The sequence below is a fragment of the Phalaenopsis equestris genome, unplaced genomic scaffold, assembly GCF_001263595.1.
Source record: "Phalaenopsis equestris unplaced genomic scaffold, ASM126359v1 Scaffold229296, whole genome shotgun sequence".
Lineage (NCBI taxonomy): Eukaryota > Viridiplantae > Streptophyta > Magnoliopsida > Asparagales > Orchidaceae > Phalaenopsis > Phalaenopsis equestris.
In genome coordinates, this window is record NW_018247269.1 from 260,646 (window position 1) to 278,640 (window position 17,995).

A 17,995-nucleotide genomic window follows, 5' to 3' on the forward strand; every position below is an offset into this window, starting at 1 on the left:
GCATGATTTGGACTTTTGTAAAGAAAGTTCTAGGTGCTTGAAGTTAGATTTCCAAGTTCTGGATAGAATCTGAAATAATCCCTACCCCACTCATATCACTTCCCATTAAGCTCTACCAAAATTTGGTCTCCCGGCCGTTGGAGGTGATTGAGTCCACTTGATCGCTACTTAGTGATCTTGATTCTTAACAAGAGCAATCAACTGATCACATACCCTCATCTCATAAACTCAAGGTCGAGCTGACTAATTTTGTTGACCTTGATTGGGAGCTAAATTTATTGACTCTTTGCTCCTTTGCCCACTTGTAGTCTTTTGAGAAGGGGCTCTACTTGAATTTTGATTTTCTGAGGTATTCTGACCAATTAAAGAATAATATCTAGTTATGTGACTAGGCTGATGAGACCAATAACATGTATTTGAACCACCCATCAAACATTCACCCTTATGCTGCCTTCACATTTGGCACAAGGGACTATAGTACTATGAGTTGTGCTACTACTTAATCCACATGAATTGAACTGGGTTTGTTTTCATTAGATCCCTCTGGTTGATTAATATGCTCTTATTTCTACGCTTCTGAGTAACCGAAAATCAATCTCTAATCTTATGGATTTCTCCACTAATGTGGATTAATCATCAATCCCTAATTGAATTATTAGCTGTTAATCTAATGGTTCAATACAAAAGAAACATGTAACACTTATCTTCTGTAGTATCTATTAACTATGGTGCATGCCTCGACAGTGCAACTAACTATGCTTTATATTGCATGATTATTTTCTCTCATTGCACCAATCTGATGAACTTTTCCACCATTTGCCTTTGGAGCAGTTAGAGGCACAAACAATTTTCTAAAAATCTCAATAAAATCATCCCAATTTACCATAATGTTGGTTAGGTACCTTAGCCTATCTTGACATTGTCCGCACAATCACATTTATGCTTCTCCATCAAACACAATAGTAGATAATGGTACCCTTCTTTCTTATAGACATGTCATGTTGTCTAGTATTTTTTTCACATCAATCAATTCTCTGCTTCAATCAGAGCTTCAGTTCCCTTAAATAAAGGTAGACGTAGATCTTGAAATACCTTTAAATACTTATCTAAAAAAATGACTTTATCAGTTACATTAGGTTGCGATTTGGACCCTTGAATCAATTATGTCCTACCATGTTAGGGCATCCATGTTCACAATTATAGCACACAATACTTCCTCATTTTCTATCAAAATTTTCTTTTCTACAATCTTGAGTGTATCCATATGCTTGAACTAATTACTTGATCAAAGTTAACCTATACTTTCAATTTTATTATTATTAATTTTTTTTGTAATTATCTTATTGATATGTTTATCAAAATTAAATTATTTAATTATTTATTTTTTGATAATACTTTTTACACGATCTGATATGGAGCTTGAAATTAACCAAGATGGAATAAACATTCTGATGATGAAATTAATTAATTTTTATTTATATTTATATCACCATCATTTGGTGATCCAAAAATAAATGAAAGCCACTATAAAAAAGAAATTAAATTAGAGCAGTTTTAAATTTATCTTAGTTTAGGTTGTCCAAATCTATATATGTATTCCTTCTATTACTTATGTTTACTTTACAATTTCAACTTGAAAATATTAATATAAAATAAAATGATATAGCAAGCCTGTGAATTTTCATACCAATATGCATTCTAGTTAAACTTGAAGTAAATCAATATAAGAACATTTATTGGTTTAGACTATCCACTATTATCATTCAAGGTGATTATAAACATTAGTTATATCTTCCTATATCATTCACATATTAATATCATTTTAATCTATAAAAAATTGTCAATAGGAGTACCACATAAAAATTGTACTAATTAGGTTACATTAATATAAATAACATTTTTCATTTACGTACAAATATCTTAACATTTCCTCGCTAGTACTATAATGGATTGAACTCATCATAGTCAACATGTACATACAATTACTGTATATAATCCATATCATACCCATTTTCATTTCATTATGTATCTACTCTATATGGATGATACATAAAACGTGTAATCAAATAATTTAAACCTTCATATCTATTTCAACAATAAAATTGAAGAGGAGAATAATTAAAATAAAATTCTAAAAAGTGCATTTATCATGTATAAATAACTCTTCACACTATTGGTTTAGAAGAAGCCAAAAATGTTACTATAACATAGAAGTAAGAGTATTCACTTCAATATTACACGACTTTTTTTTAGAATTTTACTCTTTTATTCTGACTTCACCTTCTTTTATTGATACTTGTAGAAAATATTCACAATGATTAATTCAATATTTAATTGGTTATTTTATGCCTATATCAAAGTTTTATTCTTTGATTTGATATATACTAATTAATACTCAAATCATAACATGCCAATTACTATAATTAATAAGATTATTTAAATATACTAAGAGCAATATTAATCATGAAATTTCTTTTAATAACATTAATTCAACTTTAAAATTTTTCTCAAAAAAATAAAAAGCTTTAATAATTCCATTTAAGTTTAGGTATACCTTCCTTTAGCTCAGAAGCTCGGCTCGTCTCGAAAACCAAATCGAACTTCCTCTTCTATATTTAATTGGTTATTTTATTGATACTTGTAGAAAATATTCACAATGATTAATTCAATATTTAATTGGTTATTTTATGCCTATATCAAAGTTTTATTCTTTGATTTGATATATACTAATTAATACTCAAATCATAACATGCCAATTACTATAATTAATAAGATTATTTAAATATACTAAGAGCAATATTAATCATGAAATTTCTTTTAATAACATTAATTCAACTTTAAAATTTTTCTCAAAAAAATAAAAAGCTTTAATAATTCCATTTAAGTTTAGGTATACCTTCCTTTAGCTCAGAAGCTCGGCTCGTCTCGAAAACCAAATCGAACTTCCTCTTCTACATTATATTTTCTCTTTCTCCACCACCACTGGCTTTGCTTCTTTCCTTTGCAAGCAACTGCACCAAAAATTGTCTCTACTTAGAGAATCAGCTTAATCTTGCCTCTATTTGCTTCACCCCAACTCCTCTCGTCTTCTTTGCACAAACAAGGCTTCAACCGTGCTGGTGAGGCTTTTCTGCTTCATACTACTAGGCTAGGGTTCGATAGCCTCTTGCACCCCTTCTTCCTCCTTCATGTCATAGTCGCTCAATTATCATTTTCCCTAGATGCATGTGACATATAGCTCCACCTGCAAGCGACACCACAGTGGTGGTGGCTCCTCGCCTCTTACTCCTTCACAAGACATGCACGAGTGTTGTTACAAGCTTCATGCATGTAGTTCTTCTTGCATATGCCCAATTATCTCCTTTCTTCTTTTTCTTCACACAACGAGGCTTGCAGCATCGTTTTTCTTACCAAAGAATGCTCACGGATCTTCTTCCTCCTTCTCTATCTCTTTATTTCCTACACTCCCTGTACTTCTACTTGCAGAATCGAACTCCCTCTTCTTCTATTAAGCGCATCTGAAAACAACGATTAACCATTGCCGTTGTTTTGGCTTTTCCATTCTATTTTTAATTTTATCTATTTAATTATTTATTTTTTTATTATAATTATGGTTGGAGCTCACTGATCGTGTAGTTTACTACAAAATGACCTGAATATATTGCTATCATGGCATGGCCTATGCTTTCTCCAATAGCTCTATCTTTTGAGTTATGATTTTCGTGGTACATTTGATAGAACACATGACCCTCTATTTTCAAGGTCAAGTTAAAAATATCTTTTAGATGAATATCCATTCTAGATCTTCAAGATTCTCTTGAATCACAATTAAATATTATTGTCAAAGATCATTCAATCAGGTTGTATTGACTATTTCCTCCATTTAAGGATTTTCTTGGGCAACTGTTGCTTATTAATAAGTTGATAAGTAGTTGAAAAATAATCTGTTGTTCAAAAAGCTGCGTTGGCTATTATAATTTCTTTTTTGAAAAGTCAGACCGTAATTAGAAAACTGTCACTGCACCTAGCTAAGAACGGTATGAAAACACTGATTTTAGCAGTTTGAAAATGCAGTTTTTTGAAAAAGCTACTAAAACACAGTTTACCCAATTGGGTCCTGTTGCGTTTTTAATACGCACCGCACCAAATAAGTACAATTATTATGACAACATAAGACAATATAATAATGAGATCTTGATCATGTTAATCATCATTTCTCCATCATATGTTATAAATTAGTGGTGATAAATTAACCCATTCTAGTATAAACTAATGCTATTAAGCTATTAGCTTCTAATGTACTAGCCTTAATTACAAGATTTTTTTATGATTGGGAGGGATAATTAATTAAAGGTCTTATGCCCATGTAAAATCTCAAATAATATCTTAAAATTCTTCCAAAGTGAGCATAAAATCGTTTAGTGTCTTATCTATAAACCTAATCAACTTATGAAAATTTGACGGATGTAGAGCAACAACTTACCAACTCTTATTAGTCAAAGCATAAATTGGAGGACAGGAAAATAATTAATCACTTTTACATCGCAGCAAGAAAAGCAAAATTGAGATTCTTAAGGAAAATTGTGATGGATAATTGATTGTTGAAATGGTACAACATGTTCTCTTCTCACACACCAACAATATAAAATATTTTTTTCTTGTTTATATGGGATTATAGCAGCTACGCTGTTGTATGGAATTACCCACTTCTTATTTACATCCTGTTGGTCGTTATATTACTTTTCCCACATTCCGTTCGTAAGTTCTTTTTTTCTTTTAAAAAAAAAATTTATTCGTAAACTCATGCTTCATACATGTAAAACCTTGAATCCAAATCCTCTTGGGTGAAAGCTTAAGCTCTCAATCAATTGACTAAATTTGCCTGCATAAGTAGGTTTCTAATGAGTGCGGTAATGCCAGGTTAATCTCAGGTTTCTTTCATTCTTAAGTATTGCCGGAGTTTTTATTTATTTATTTATTTATTTGTATATTTATGATATATTTGATGTATTTAATTTCTTATAGGGTACTGGAGATCTAATGACGGCTCTTTTACTTGGCTGGAGTAATGTAAGTTTTCTATTTCTATTATTTTTTCTTATGATTTTTGTTTCCTTTTTCAAAAAACACTTTAACTAACTCTAAATATTATTTTTTTAAAGAAATACCCAGATGACCTTGACAAGTCATCAGAGCTTGCAGTATCAAGTCTGCAGGTATTACTACTATTAAATATTGCTTTATTGCTTTTCATTTCAAAAATAAAAGATAAAGACAAAAAAAAAAAGCCTCTCTTTTCATGCGCTTATTGTTTTTCGTTACACAGAAGTCAAGAATTACTTAATTATGAGGGATAGCATTAGCATTTGCTTCGATGTAAATGGTTTTGGTGTTTATTCCGGCCGTGGCCTTGATATTGGATGGAGCAGAAAACTCTCAATTTACTTGACATCTTTGCAGGCTGTGCTGCAAAGAACAGCTGCTGACTACCAAAAAGCTGGATTCGATCCTCGGTCAAGTAGCCTCGAGATTCGACTAGTTCAGAGCCAAGAAGACATAAAAAATCCATTAGTTAAATACAAGGCTGAAAAATATGTGCGAAGATTTGATCCATAGTACAAATTGCAAGATTTTTATTGAGAGTGAGACGGTGTTAAAATTGAATGTAATATGGATTAAAAAAACCAAGGCAATGCGTGCCCTGATTATGAATCTTTGTCTTTGGGAAAATGATCACTTGAAAATTCCCTTTAACAAAAAAAAAAAAAGGAAAAGCTAGTAAACTCGTGTACAATCATTGAGAATTCAATAAAAAATAAAATATTTGAATTATATCTGTTCTATTGGAGATTGCGTGATATTACTGCAAATGAAGTTGCTGTTTTGTTAGCTTTGTAATTTGAAAATAGTCTGAACATTAGTTGGGTGTGTTTTGTTGTTCTTTTTTTTTTATCTTGAGTGAATATTATGTGTGGAAACCTCACATGGTGATTTTTTGGGTATTGTGATGATATTTTATCACAATATCACCAAATATCACCATCACGTAATTTTTTTTCTGTTTCTCGGCATCTAATTGGAGCCTTTAGATACCGAGGATTTGTTGTTGTCACGGGGGCTGCATTGTTGAACTATTTCCTTAGATTAGCTAAAAAAGATGGCGACTGTTCTTTTTTCTTTATTTTTTAATTGTTACTGCCGCTAGCAAAAAATGTTCGAGCAATTGTTGAAAACTTTTTTTATACCTTCTATTTTTTTGTTTTTATTATTATTTCGTTTTGCTTATATTTTGATTTGAAATTTAGCTATATTGAAATATATTTAATTGTCTTTAAAAATAGTCAACATAAAAGAACTGTTTTGAATTTTTTTTAAAAGCATGTTGTTAAATTAATAATAAAAAATATCAAGGAAATTGTTGAACAAATATTTACTCAAAAACTATACTTTAGATATTTTAGATATTGTATACATTGTTCATTGTTTTGTTTCTGTATACATATTTACTCAAAAATGTTTCTCTCATACTACAGAAAATTGTGAAGGAAATTGTTTTCTGTAGTATTCTAAAATAACTCTAACCATGTATAGTCATTAGATTACATAAAATCTGCTCATACTATTAGCTAAAAAACAATGTTGTCGACCCTGATGTGAGCCTGTCATTCTCATATTGTTGGCCAAAAAAGTTTAGTTGCTAGAAGCTTATAATTTCTACTTGGTATTTGGTGATCTAGCTTCTGCTTTTTCTCATTATTAAACGATGCTTAGGATCAGAAAAAAATTGTTTAAATAAAGATTTTTGTAGTACTTGATTGGGATTGGAATTATCAACTTAAGTGGTGATATTGAAATAATATTCAAGAGCATTGAGGACAATTTACAACTTCCAAAATTTTTTTGTAGCAGCATGGCTGCACTGTATTGAAGATTTCTTGATTCGAGAAATTTTCTCTAAGTCTATTTTGGATCATGATTTAAGAGGAAGTTTTGAATGGTTGTTTTTTAATGGAGCATTTAAATCATTTTATAATTGTTGGATCTTATTTTTTGAGAGAAATATTTCAATTGGCTTTGAATTCTTGTATGAGGTGAATCTCTTTGTTTAGTATTTTAAAGCCAAACATTTGTTAACAATTTTGAAAAAAAAACATGGCACTCAATTCTTCTTCATAAGGAGGCCAATTTATTAAATATTAGCAAGGTTAAAAATTAGAGATCTAAAAAGGTGTTCTTGGAGAATTTGATGATATAGTTTTAGTTATTTAAAAATTTTGTTGGTTGTAATCAAGTTCGTGTTCTAAAATTATAAACACACCAACACTACCTTCTTGGAACCTGGAATCCACTTGATAAAGGCTTCATGATCCTTATAAAAGGATAGTGGTGCTTTTGATGAGATCTTGAAAACCACTATGATTTCCTCCCATTTAAACTCTTCAACACTAAGGAATTTAACCTAATGCTCTCAAAATAGCCTAAGAAAATACTAACGAAAGGACTCTCTCCTTTAATATAAGGCTTGGATATTTATATGAAATCCTTAAGAACTTGTAATTCCATATTTACTAGACAACTTCTATGAAAAGAAAAGCATTCAATAAATTTTAGGGAGATTTACTGTGCCACCACTTGTTGATCTCACATTTGGTCAACCTTCACTTGCCCAAAACATTCCTTATTCCTTCCTTGTGTGGGTGCTCCGTACAAAGCAAGGTTCTAGGGCTTGAAGAAGCCCAATAGTAATTGAAATTGTAAAATATCTAGAGTGGTGTAGCGATGCCACAATCTGGCATGGAAACAACAATGTCGACCTTGTTACACCAGTAATGATGTAATTACATAATGTAGCTTATCCCATTTCATTTAGTTTTTCTTCCTCTTCCTTAGTTAAATTTTCGTTGCATCTCGATCAAAGTCTAAACCTTATCATTCTTCCTTTATTACCTTTGGCAAATTCCACCTCCTTTTCTTCCTCTAAAATTATTTATTTATTTATTTTTAAATTTCCTTCTCTCCATGTGTAACCACTCCATGTGTAACCATCCAAACTACTGCCTCTACCTCTTCTTCATTTATATCCCAAACCTTTCTCTTCTTTCCCCCACTTTCTCTTCTTTCCCACACTTTCTCTTTTGTCCAAACATCTTCTCAATCCTATTCCCCATCCTCTCTTCACCAAGTTCATGGGCCTTCCATCAACTCTTCTTGCAACTCTAATCAAGCATGCAAGGTATGCACTACTCTCCCTCCATTCAATTTATCATATATGAGTGTCTTTACATGGATTTAAGATTCTTCTCTTTGAAAATTTGTTGTGCGTCTCCTTTCATTATAAGAAACAACATAAAATAACACAAAACAAGCAACATACAAAAAAAAAACAAAACAAAACAAACAAAGCCTCCAAATCAAATCAAAATTCCCTGGTGGAATTGAATAAACTTCCATTTCCATCAAATAAACAAACCTAGCAATTGAAGGTCAATGGGCATTTATTCATTCTCTAGACTTGATAGCTTAAACTGTCCAACCAAATGAAGCCACCATGACAAACAACAAGATTAGTATAATCTTGTCATAAATATAGGTTAAGGAGGTAGAGGATTGGATAAAACTCTCAACAAATGAAGGAATTACAAGAAAATGGCTTCCTATCCTACACGCTTTCTCTAACATCAACCAAAACCTATTTTCTTAACACACAACCTACAAAGCTTGATAATATAAAAGAAAAATCAGATTTTAAAGAATATTTACCCTTGGATATGGTTGATGATGCACTATTTTCTTGTCCAATATCCTTAAGTGCTATGATGGAGATGAAGTGCTTCCTCTTCAAAGAATCTCCACAAGAAATCCACTCTCTTACTCTTGCTTCAAAAAGATATGAAGTGTAAGAAGAATATGAGGAATAAAAAAAGTGAAGCAAGGAAAACAGAACCAGAGAAGAAGACTTTCCTCTTAAGAACTCTCTCAAGAATTCTTCAAAAACTATCATAAGATCTCCCAAGCTCTCTAAGAGACGCTTGTTGACCTCATTTTTGGTCAACCAACTCATGTTAGAATTAACCTACACTCATGAAGTCCTCCATGGATTAGTGAGTATGCGGCAAGGTCACGCCCAGTTTTGGTGAGCCACGTTCTGTTCAAGCATATCCACACCCTGTTCAGGCATAGCAATTTCAAAAATTTTCTTGACGTGATTATGGTTGATGCTGGCGTGGCCATGCATCGAGCCACACTAGTGATCCGTAGCCTTTTTCCTCAGATCTGACAATGAAATGTTGCATCGGCTCGCTTACAACGATCCGTGTGCTCTTCAATTACCAGAATAATCCATGTCATCGACTCATCACCTTAATCGGCGACTATAGAGGCCTCTATCATCGCCACCTCCACTTATAAATTGCCCACTCGACAGAGCACAGGGACATGACCAACCTTCAGAGTAGAGGAGCTCACATAGAAAGAAGAAGAGTCTCCTCCTCTGGCAAACCATCGACAAACCAGCATAGCCTGCATGCTCTTTGGTAAGCCTTCTCAGACTCTATTTCATATTGTCTAGTTCTTACTTTTAAGTTAATTTAGGTTTAAGTTAACAAAAATCAATAACCTTAAATTAGGCTTGGGATTGGGTCAGACCCGGGTAGACCTAAACGCAACCTAACCCTAACAAAAATCATAGTTGACTTGATTCCAACTGAAATTGACCTCAACCTGACCCTAACTTGAATTAACCCAAACTAACTTAACTGAAGTTTTAGGTCAGCCCATGTCCAACCTAGGTCAACTCAGGCCAACCATGTTCAAACAAGGCCCAACCCAAGTAAACCCAGATCAACCGAGGTCCATCCCATGTCAAACGAGGTCCCACCCTGATCCAACCTAGGTCAATTTAGGTTTGACACAGGTCAATCCTAGGTTAACTAAGGTCATCCTAGGTCCATCCAAGGTTTGACAGGTAAAATCAAGGTCAAACTAAGGTTAAACCATGGTCAACTGAGGTCCAACCATGGTCCAACTATGGTCCAACCCCGATCCAAAGTAGGTTTAACCAAGGTTAACCTGAGGCCCAATCCAGGTCCACCCGGATCCAATCTATGTCAATCTAGGTTCAACACAAGTTCAATTGCAATCCAACCAAGATCAATCAAGGTTAACCTAGGTCAACTCAGGTTTGCCAAGGTCATGCCAGGTTCACCCAGGTCCCACCCAAGTCAAACTTAATCTTATCCGGGTCAACCCAGCTCTAACACATGTCCTTCCCATGTCAACCCAAACCAACCCATGGCTAACCCAAGTCCAACCAAGGCCTCATCCATCTCCAACCTTGTCCTAGCCCAAGTCCTACTCAAGTCAACCTAGGTCAATACGAGTCTGACTCCAGTCCAACCTAAAGCAAGCTAGGTCTGAATTAAGTCCATCCTAGGTCCAAACCAAGTTAAATTAGGTCAAAAAATGTTTAACTCCAATCAATTGAGGTCCAACCCAAGTCTAACCTAGGTACAGTCCAATTGACCCCATATCATGTTTAAACTCAAATTTGAGTTGATCTTAGTTAAAAACTTAGTTTATCTCTACTCAAACCCAACCCAGATTTAATCCAAGCTTAAATTGTGTTTCATGTTTAATTTCATAAATCATGTTTTGTTTTATAAATCATGTTTAATGTGTTTTTTAAAAAACAAAAATAATCAAAAAATTTATTAAAAAAATTAAAATGAAGAGAATCTCTAATCAGATGGTGCTCTCCATAAACTTTACCTGAAACCCTTAGGAAAACCTTGATCTTCACCATGACTAACAAACCTAGGAATTGAAACAAATCACGAATTAAATATTGAACCCCAAATAAAATCTAAAACATACAATGATAAAGAAAAAAAATCAAGCCAAGGCAGATTCTACGCAGACCCTAGGTTAGCTAACTTAGACACTAAAGCTGAGGATCAAGCACATACCCTAGATTAGTTGGAGTATAGAAATCTAGTTTAGTTTAGTATATATCCTAGTTAGTGCTAAACTCTATAACATATAAAATAATTAACCTACCCCCTGAGACAAGATGGAATTCCTTAGGATGATGTAACTCATGGTTATTGATGAAGGTATTTTAGACCTCCTCAAATCTATGAATCCACCACGTGCAATGATTATGACACTTGACGAAGATTCCTAGTTATAAGGTTTGCTCTGTAGACATGTTGATTTAGGTGTAGCCATGATGGTTCGGGCGTAGCCATGCCTGAAAGTTTCATATAATGACACGTCTCTAGCCACTCTAGCGATCAGTGGCCTTCATCAATAGATCAGATGACAAATCATTGCATTGGTTTGCTGGTGATGATTTGTGTATCCTCCAGTCTTCAAAATAATCTAGATTATTGACTCCCTACTTTAATTGTCGATCACAGATGCCTCTGCCACCACCCCTACCTATAAATAACCCCTTTGACAATGACCAAAGGAACGTGGCCAATGTCTTCAGCCTTCAACGTAGAAAAGGTCACACAGAAATAAAAGAGCCTCCTCCTACTCTAGCGAACCATTGTGGCATCCATTATCTATAATAAGCCTTCTACTCCTCTTTCTTATTTTTTTCAGTTCCTAATTTTATGTTAATTTGGGTTTACATTTACCCAAATCAATATCATTAGATTAGTATTGGGTATGGGTTTGACTCACAAAAACATAAACCCAGCCTAGTCCTAGCCTAAATCATAGTTGACCCAAAGCCAACCCTACTCTGAGTTAACCTGATCTAACTTGACCAAAGACCCAAGTCAAAACAGGTCTAGCCTAGGTCAATCCAGGTCAACTCAGATTTTGAGGTTTAACCCAAGTGTAACCTATGTAAACATAAGTTCGACCTTGGTCAACTCAGGTCCCACCCAAGTTCGACCCATGTCATCTCAGGCTAACCCTGGTATAACTTAGGTCAAACTAGATCAACCTAGGTCCAACCCAGGTCTAACACAGGTGAACCCACATCAATCCAAGTCCAACCCAGGTCCAACCCAAGTTAACTAGGGTCCAACCTCAATAAACCTATATCCAACCCACGTCTAAATTGTCCCACCCAAGTCTAACCTATGTCAACTGAAGTCAAACCTAGGTCCACTCCAGATCATCTTATGTCCAACCCAAGTCCCACCTAAGTCTAACCTAGGTCAACTACTTTCTATTCAAGGTCAATCAAAGTCTAACACAAGTCTAACCAAGTTCAAATTAGGTCCAACCCAGGTTAATCCAATTCAACCTAGTTCAACTTAGGTTAACCAAGTCAACATAGATCCACCCAGGTCCATCTGAAGTCTACCTAAGCCATCTAAGGCCCATCTCAAATCAACCCAGACCACTCAGTTCAAACCAAGTTCTGTCCAGGTCTGACCTAAACTCATATCAACCTATGTCAACCTAAGTCCGACCTAGGTCCAAACCAAATCAACTTAAGTAAAACCTAGATCCAGCCCAAGTTTGATTCTGGTCAAAACAGGTCCAACCAAGGACCATACCAGCTAAGCTTATCTCACATTTAAGCATAATTTTGAACTGATCTTAATTGAAAATCTAGTGTATCTCTGCTCAATCCTAGACCATGTAAAATCCAGGGTAAAAACATGTTTGATATTTAGTTTTATAAATTATGTTTAGTTTCATAAATCATGTTTAGTTTTACAAATCATGCTTCATGATTTCTCACCATGTAGTTTCAAAACATTAAAAAAAAAAAAACATAAAAAAAGGAGAATCTCTGATCACATAGTTCTCACCATAATAATTTCTTAAAACAAAAATCTTAGAAAAAATTTGATTTTTTATCATGACTGACAAACCTAGAAATTGAAATGCATGAATTAAATCTTGAACATCAAATAACATTTAAAAGACACCCAGATTAAGAATGAAAAATCAAAATTAGGTAAATCTGACACAAACCTTAGGTTTGCTAACTTAGATACCAAAATTGAATCAAATACTTACTATGTTACTCTGAGTATAAAAACTTAAGTTAGTTTAATTAGCATCCTAGTTAGCGCTAAGGAATAGTTAAACCTACCCATTGAGACTTGAGGGAATACCTTAGGTTGATGTAACCCAGGGTTGCCGATGAAGGTATTTCAGACCTCCTCGAAACTACGAATCATAAACATGTCATAATCATGGCACTCAAGGAGAATTCTTGGTTATGAGTTTCATTATAGTTGAAGGATACTAATGTTCCTAAGATGACAAAAAGCTATGAGCATCTTAACTAGGGATGTTATTCCCGAAGTTTAGGTTCGTCCTCCCATCAAGATTCCATGTAGGGTTTAGGTTTTCATTATTATTTAGAAATCCCTTAGCTTAGGAGTTTTAATGACCGCAATAAGTCAAATAAAACCCACCTATTTCAACTTTTGACTTTGCTTAACCAATTGAAATTCATTATTAGGTCATTCTAAATTTCTGACTACCACTTTTCAGGTAAACCTCCTTCCCAGGATGGTAAAATGTTTATATCTGAGCCCTTTTCATGATACACTTTTGTTGACTTGCAAGTCCCGTCATTTTGACTTTGATCCTTCCTTCACCTTCAATTATGAAAGTCTAAATTTGATATTTTGAATCATTATATTAATTGAGAGTTTTACTTAGGGCTCATAGCTCTAAAGATTTTATTAACTATGAGTTCTTGTCTTTATAGAAAACAAGAACCCAAAATAAATTAAAACGTATCTTACACTCATATGGTAAGGGAAAAACTCTGGTTTCGTAAACTTACAAAGTCTTCCATCATCTAGGTGATTAGATGTCTTCTCCACCTTCAATTAATAACACCACATGAAAAAAGTATTAACTTAAACTTACAAATATAGGAAAAGTATCACTTTCAATTAATCATACTTTTTTCATGCGGGAAGTTATATTATTTTTCAAAAATTTCATGTCCAAATAGAAGTCTTCCTAAAAGTTCTATGTTATGTGGCGTCGTGCAATAGTCTCTCACCATAACTTTTTTCTAGTGGCTGCTCGGTTCATGTTCTTCTTTTCATCATTTATATTGATTTCAGTATCATTTGTATCCCTTGTCAATCCAAACTACTCATCCTCCTATCGAGCTTTCCATTTTTTAATAGGTCCATCATGCTTTCCTGATTTTCTGGTCTTGCCACATATTCTTGGTTATCATGTTTCCCACATCTCATTTAAACTTTATTTAATGAGTTAGAATTTCAAGACATGTTCTATCATCGGTTCTCCTAGGTAAAAGTTTTTAAAAATAAATTGAGTCACCATTAAAAATATAAAAGATTTAACAGTCAACTCTCTATTGATTTTTTTTTCTGTAACATCACACGAAATATATCTCATAAACTCATATTCTCTTTTAGAAACTGAAGTAATTTGGCCTTTGAACCAAGTCATTTGAATAACGGATCCCCAATAAAATTTGAGATGGATCTCGATAATTTGAGCTTTTCCATAGTATAAATTCAAGTCATCGATAATAAGTAATTCTTGCCTTACTTTGACATTGATTCAGAAGAGAATTTCTCACAATGAAAAAAGAGAGCCATTAATATTGTGATGGTTGTGACTACTACTGTTGTTTTCTGTGTCCCAAGAAAGTATAAATTAAAAATTCCACTGAATCAATTTAAGAACTACTCAAGACATCCATAAACTGTAAGATTGATCCATCCAACAAAATAATTACTGCATTAACTAAGACCAACAATGAATTCAAAATAGAATAATCTACAAGACACTTGCATGAGAGACAGAAGAGATGGACACTACTGAATTTGAAACCTCTCCTTATTTGAGTGAAAGTAGGTTTCATTCACTATTTGAAACCTCTCCTTCATCGATTTTCTGTGTATCCATCACACCAATCATCACTTGAAGCACCTCCTTTCATCCTAAGATACCTTCAAAAATCATGGATCCCACATTAATTATAACTTAGTGCTCCTCTCTAGATTATGCACCATCTTCAAGATGCTGAAGAAAACATACCTAAGGCGGTCATTAAATCACAACCTGAACTTCACATATATACTTTTTAAACAAATGATATGGTAATAAAGACCCATCCCCCCTATCTCATCCGATTCAGAGAAGAGTTACAAATTTGAGATATAATGGATCCTAAGGATGAGTTGGTTCTATAAGAATTAGAAATTGAAGAAGGAAACATTAATGAAGCCAATGTTTTGTTCAATTTAGGCCATGAATTTCATAAAAAATTATGAAACTAGTACTAAATTATAATCTTGATATGTCTCAGATGATCTAAAACATGTTAAGGGTTGAAGAATTGATGATGTAATGAGCCAATTAGAAGCCAGTATCAATAAAATCAAAAAAGAGGAAGAAGAAATCGCATCAAGAGACTTTGCTACCATCATGGTTGGTGGAACTAGATCATAAATAATGGAATACCAAGATGATAATGATTCCCATGATGATATGGTTGAAGAAGGTAATATACAAGATATTGTTGACCTCACGTTTGGTTGAGGTCTAGTTTCCCCCTTAGCAGCCTAGAGTCTAGCTATAGGACATTTCTGTTGACTATTCCTTTGGGACTAGAAAAGGAACCCTCACCATTAGAAACTCTAAACTCTTCTTTGCTCAACTTGAATTTCTACATATTAGTTCTAACCTCTAGCAGTTAGTAGGTGAAGCCAGTATGGGAGAGTTGAAAGGGAGTCCTTATAGGTCTGCTTAGCCTCCTAGCTAACCCATGGTGATGTGGTCTTGGTTAGTTCCCCCTTAACACACAAATTATAACACTAAACTTAATTCTATTCTTCATTCAAAGGAACAAATTCCTGTCTTTTATTAGTCTCTCTAGGAATATAGAGTTGATAAAACAGACGATGGTGACGAGCTCTGATATTATCTTCTTCAATCCACTTCTGTTTTATGAACATCGCCTTATCCACTTCCTCTATATAACTTATGTGGCTAAAGTTCATCTTCAATTGCAATCCAATATACTCTAGATGTGCATGCAACTCACGTACCTTGGTCTCCCATAAAGCCATAATATTCTCAATTTTGTTGATCTTCTCTGATATTCCTTCAATACTAACGGCTAAGAAATTGTTATACATCTCTTGTGCACTTTGACTAATGAACCTCTTCCTTATGGTTTCTTCCTTCTTCTTCAAATCCATCTCCCATGAATACATTTTCTCTAAATCTCACTTTCTCTAAATCTCACTTTCTCTTAGACTTTTAGGGCTAGAAATGATCTGGGGTGAAATTCCTTCACAAAACCCTTCTATTTATAGGCCTAAATCCTTCCAATAACTCCTAGACATGTTTAGAAACTATCTTGGCATGTTTTTACAAACTAATGGCAGTTAAACCTTCTAGAATATTAATTTTACACATGTGTTTAAACTGCCGCGCTTAAGCTGGATCTGGCGCTTAAGCGCCAGTGCACATTTTTGCACTAGTCAACTTAACATCCAAATTCTCATTCTAACATGTCTTGGTCACTAAATAAAATCTTAAAATCTTTACTAACACATACTATTTTCAAAAACACTACCCCAATTTTCTTAATCACACACAAAACCACAATTGAAATAAAAACACTGATAATTATGGGTTGCCTCCCACAAAGCGCTTGGTTTTTATGTCGTCAGCCCAACGTAACCAATGCTTATTGTAGTTGACCCAATATCTTTCCATCATTAAGTTTATGTCGATCCCCTATAAACTAAGGTTTCAGTCTATGTCCATTAACTTTAAATATTTTCTTAAACTCAGGATCTTTAATATCCATAGCTCCATAAGAATAAACTTTATCACAACAAATGGGCCCATTCACCTAGACTTAAGTTTGCCTGAAAATAATCTTAAACTTGCATTATATAGAAAAACTTGTTATCGTGGCTGAAAATTTTTAGTAAAAATCCTTCGATCATGCCACATCTTCATCTTTTCTTTATAAATCTTGGCAATCTCATAAGATTCATTCTTTATCTCTTCAAGCTCATTTAATTGCAATAATTTTTTTCACCAGCATCTTTCATATTATAATTGAACTCTTTAATCTCCCAATATGTTTTATGCTCAAGTTCAACTGGTAAGTGACAAGCTTTCCCAAATATTAGCTTATATGAGGACATTCCTATACGAGTTCAGTATTCAGTCCTATAAGCCCACAAAACTTAGTCAAGTTTGACTAACCAATCCATTTTTGTTGGATTCACATATTTTTCATAATTCTTTTAATTTTCTGATTGCTTTTAATTTTCTGATTGGATAACTCTTTTAATTTCCTGATTGGATAATTCAGTCAAATCATTTTTCTGAGGATGATAAGCAGCTGAAATCCTATGATTAATATGATATTTCTTTAATAACTTCTCCATTATGATATTTCTGAAATGACTTCCCTCATCAATAATGATAACTCTCGGCATCGCAAATCTATAAAATATGTTTATTTTCAAAAATTTTGCAACACTTTGAGAATCACATTGAGGTAAAGCAACAACTTCTATCCATTTGGATACATAGTCCACTGCTAATAGAATATATAAATTTCCGAAAGATGGTATAAATGGTCCCATGAAATCTAATCCTCAAACATTAAGTATTTCAACTTCTAGCATATAATTGAGGGGCATCTCATTTCTTCTAGAAATATTGCCTACTCGTTGACATCTAACACAAGTTTTGATATAAACATTAACATCTCTAAAACTTGTAGGCTAATAGAATCCAGATTGTAAAATTTTGTATTTTGTTTTATCAACACCAAATTGTACTCCAAAATAAGAATTATGACATTTTTGAATAATTTCATAAGTTTCTTCTAATGGTACACATTTTCAAATAATTAGATTCTTTCCTTGTTTTTATAAAAATGGGTCATCCCAAAAATTAGTCATAGCTTCAGAAATAAATTTCCTCTTTTGTTGGTATGTCATTCCATAGGGTATAATATCGCTAACAATAAAGTTCACAATGTTGGCATACCACT

General features: G+C 33.5%; 1 protein-coding gene across 3 annotated transcripts in view; it reads left to right on the forward strand.

Moving 5' to 3' along the window:
• Positions 1 to 5,756, forward strand: part of LOC110038025 (pyridoxal kinase) — a 135,240-nt gene extending 129,484 nt beyond the window's left edge. For all 3 annotated transcript variants that reach the window (XM_020742782.1, XM_020742781.1, XM_020742783.1), the window contains 3 exons: positions 5,026 to 5,070; positions 5,163 to 5,216; positions 5,461 to 5,756. In XM_020742782.1, coding sequence (XP_020598441.1) covers positions 5,026 to 5,070; positions 5,163 to 5,216; positions 5,461 to 5,616 — 255 coding nt within the window. In that variant the 3' untranslated portion in view covers positions 5,617 to 5,756. The remainder of the gene's footprint in view (positions 1 to 5,025; positions 5,071 to 5,162; positions 5,217 to 5,460) is intronic.
• Positions 5,757 to 17,995: the final 12,239 nt, after the last annotated feature.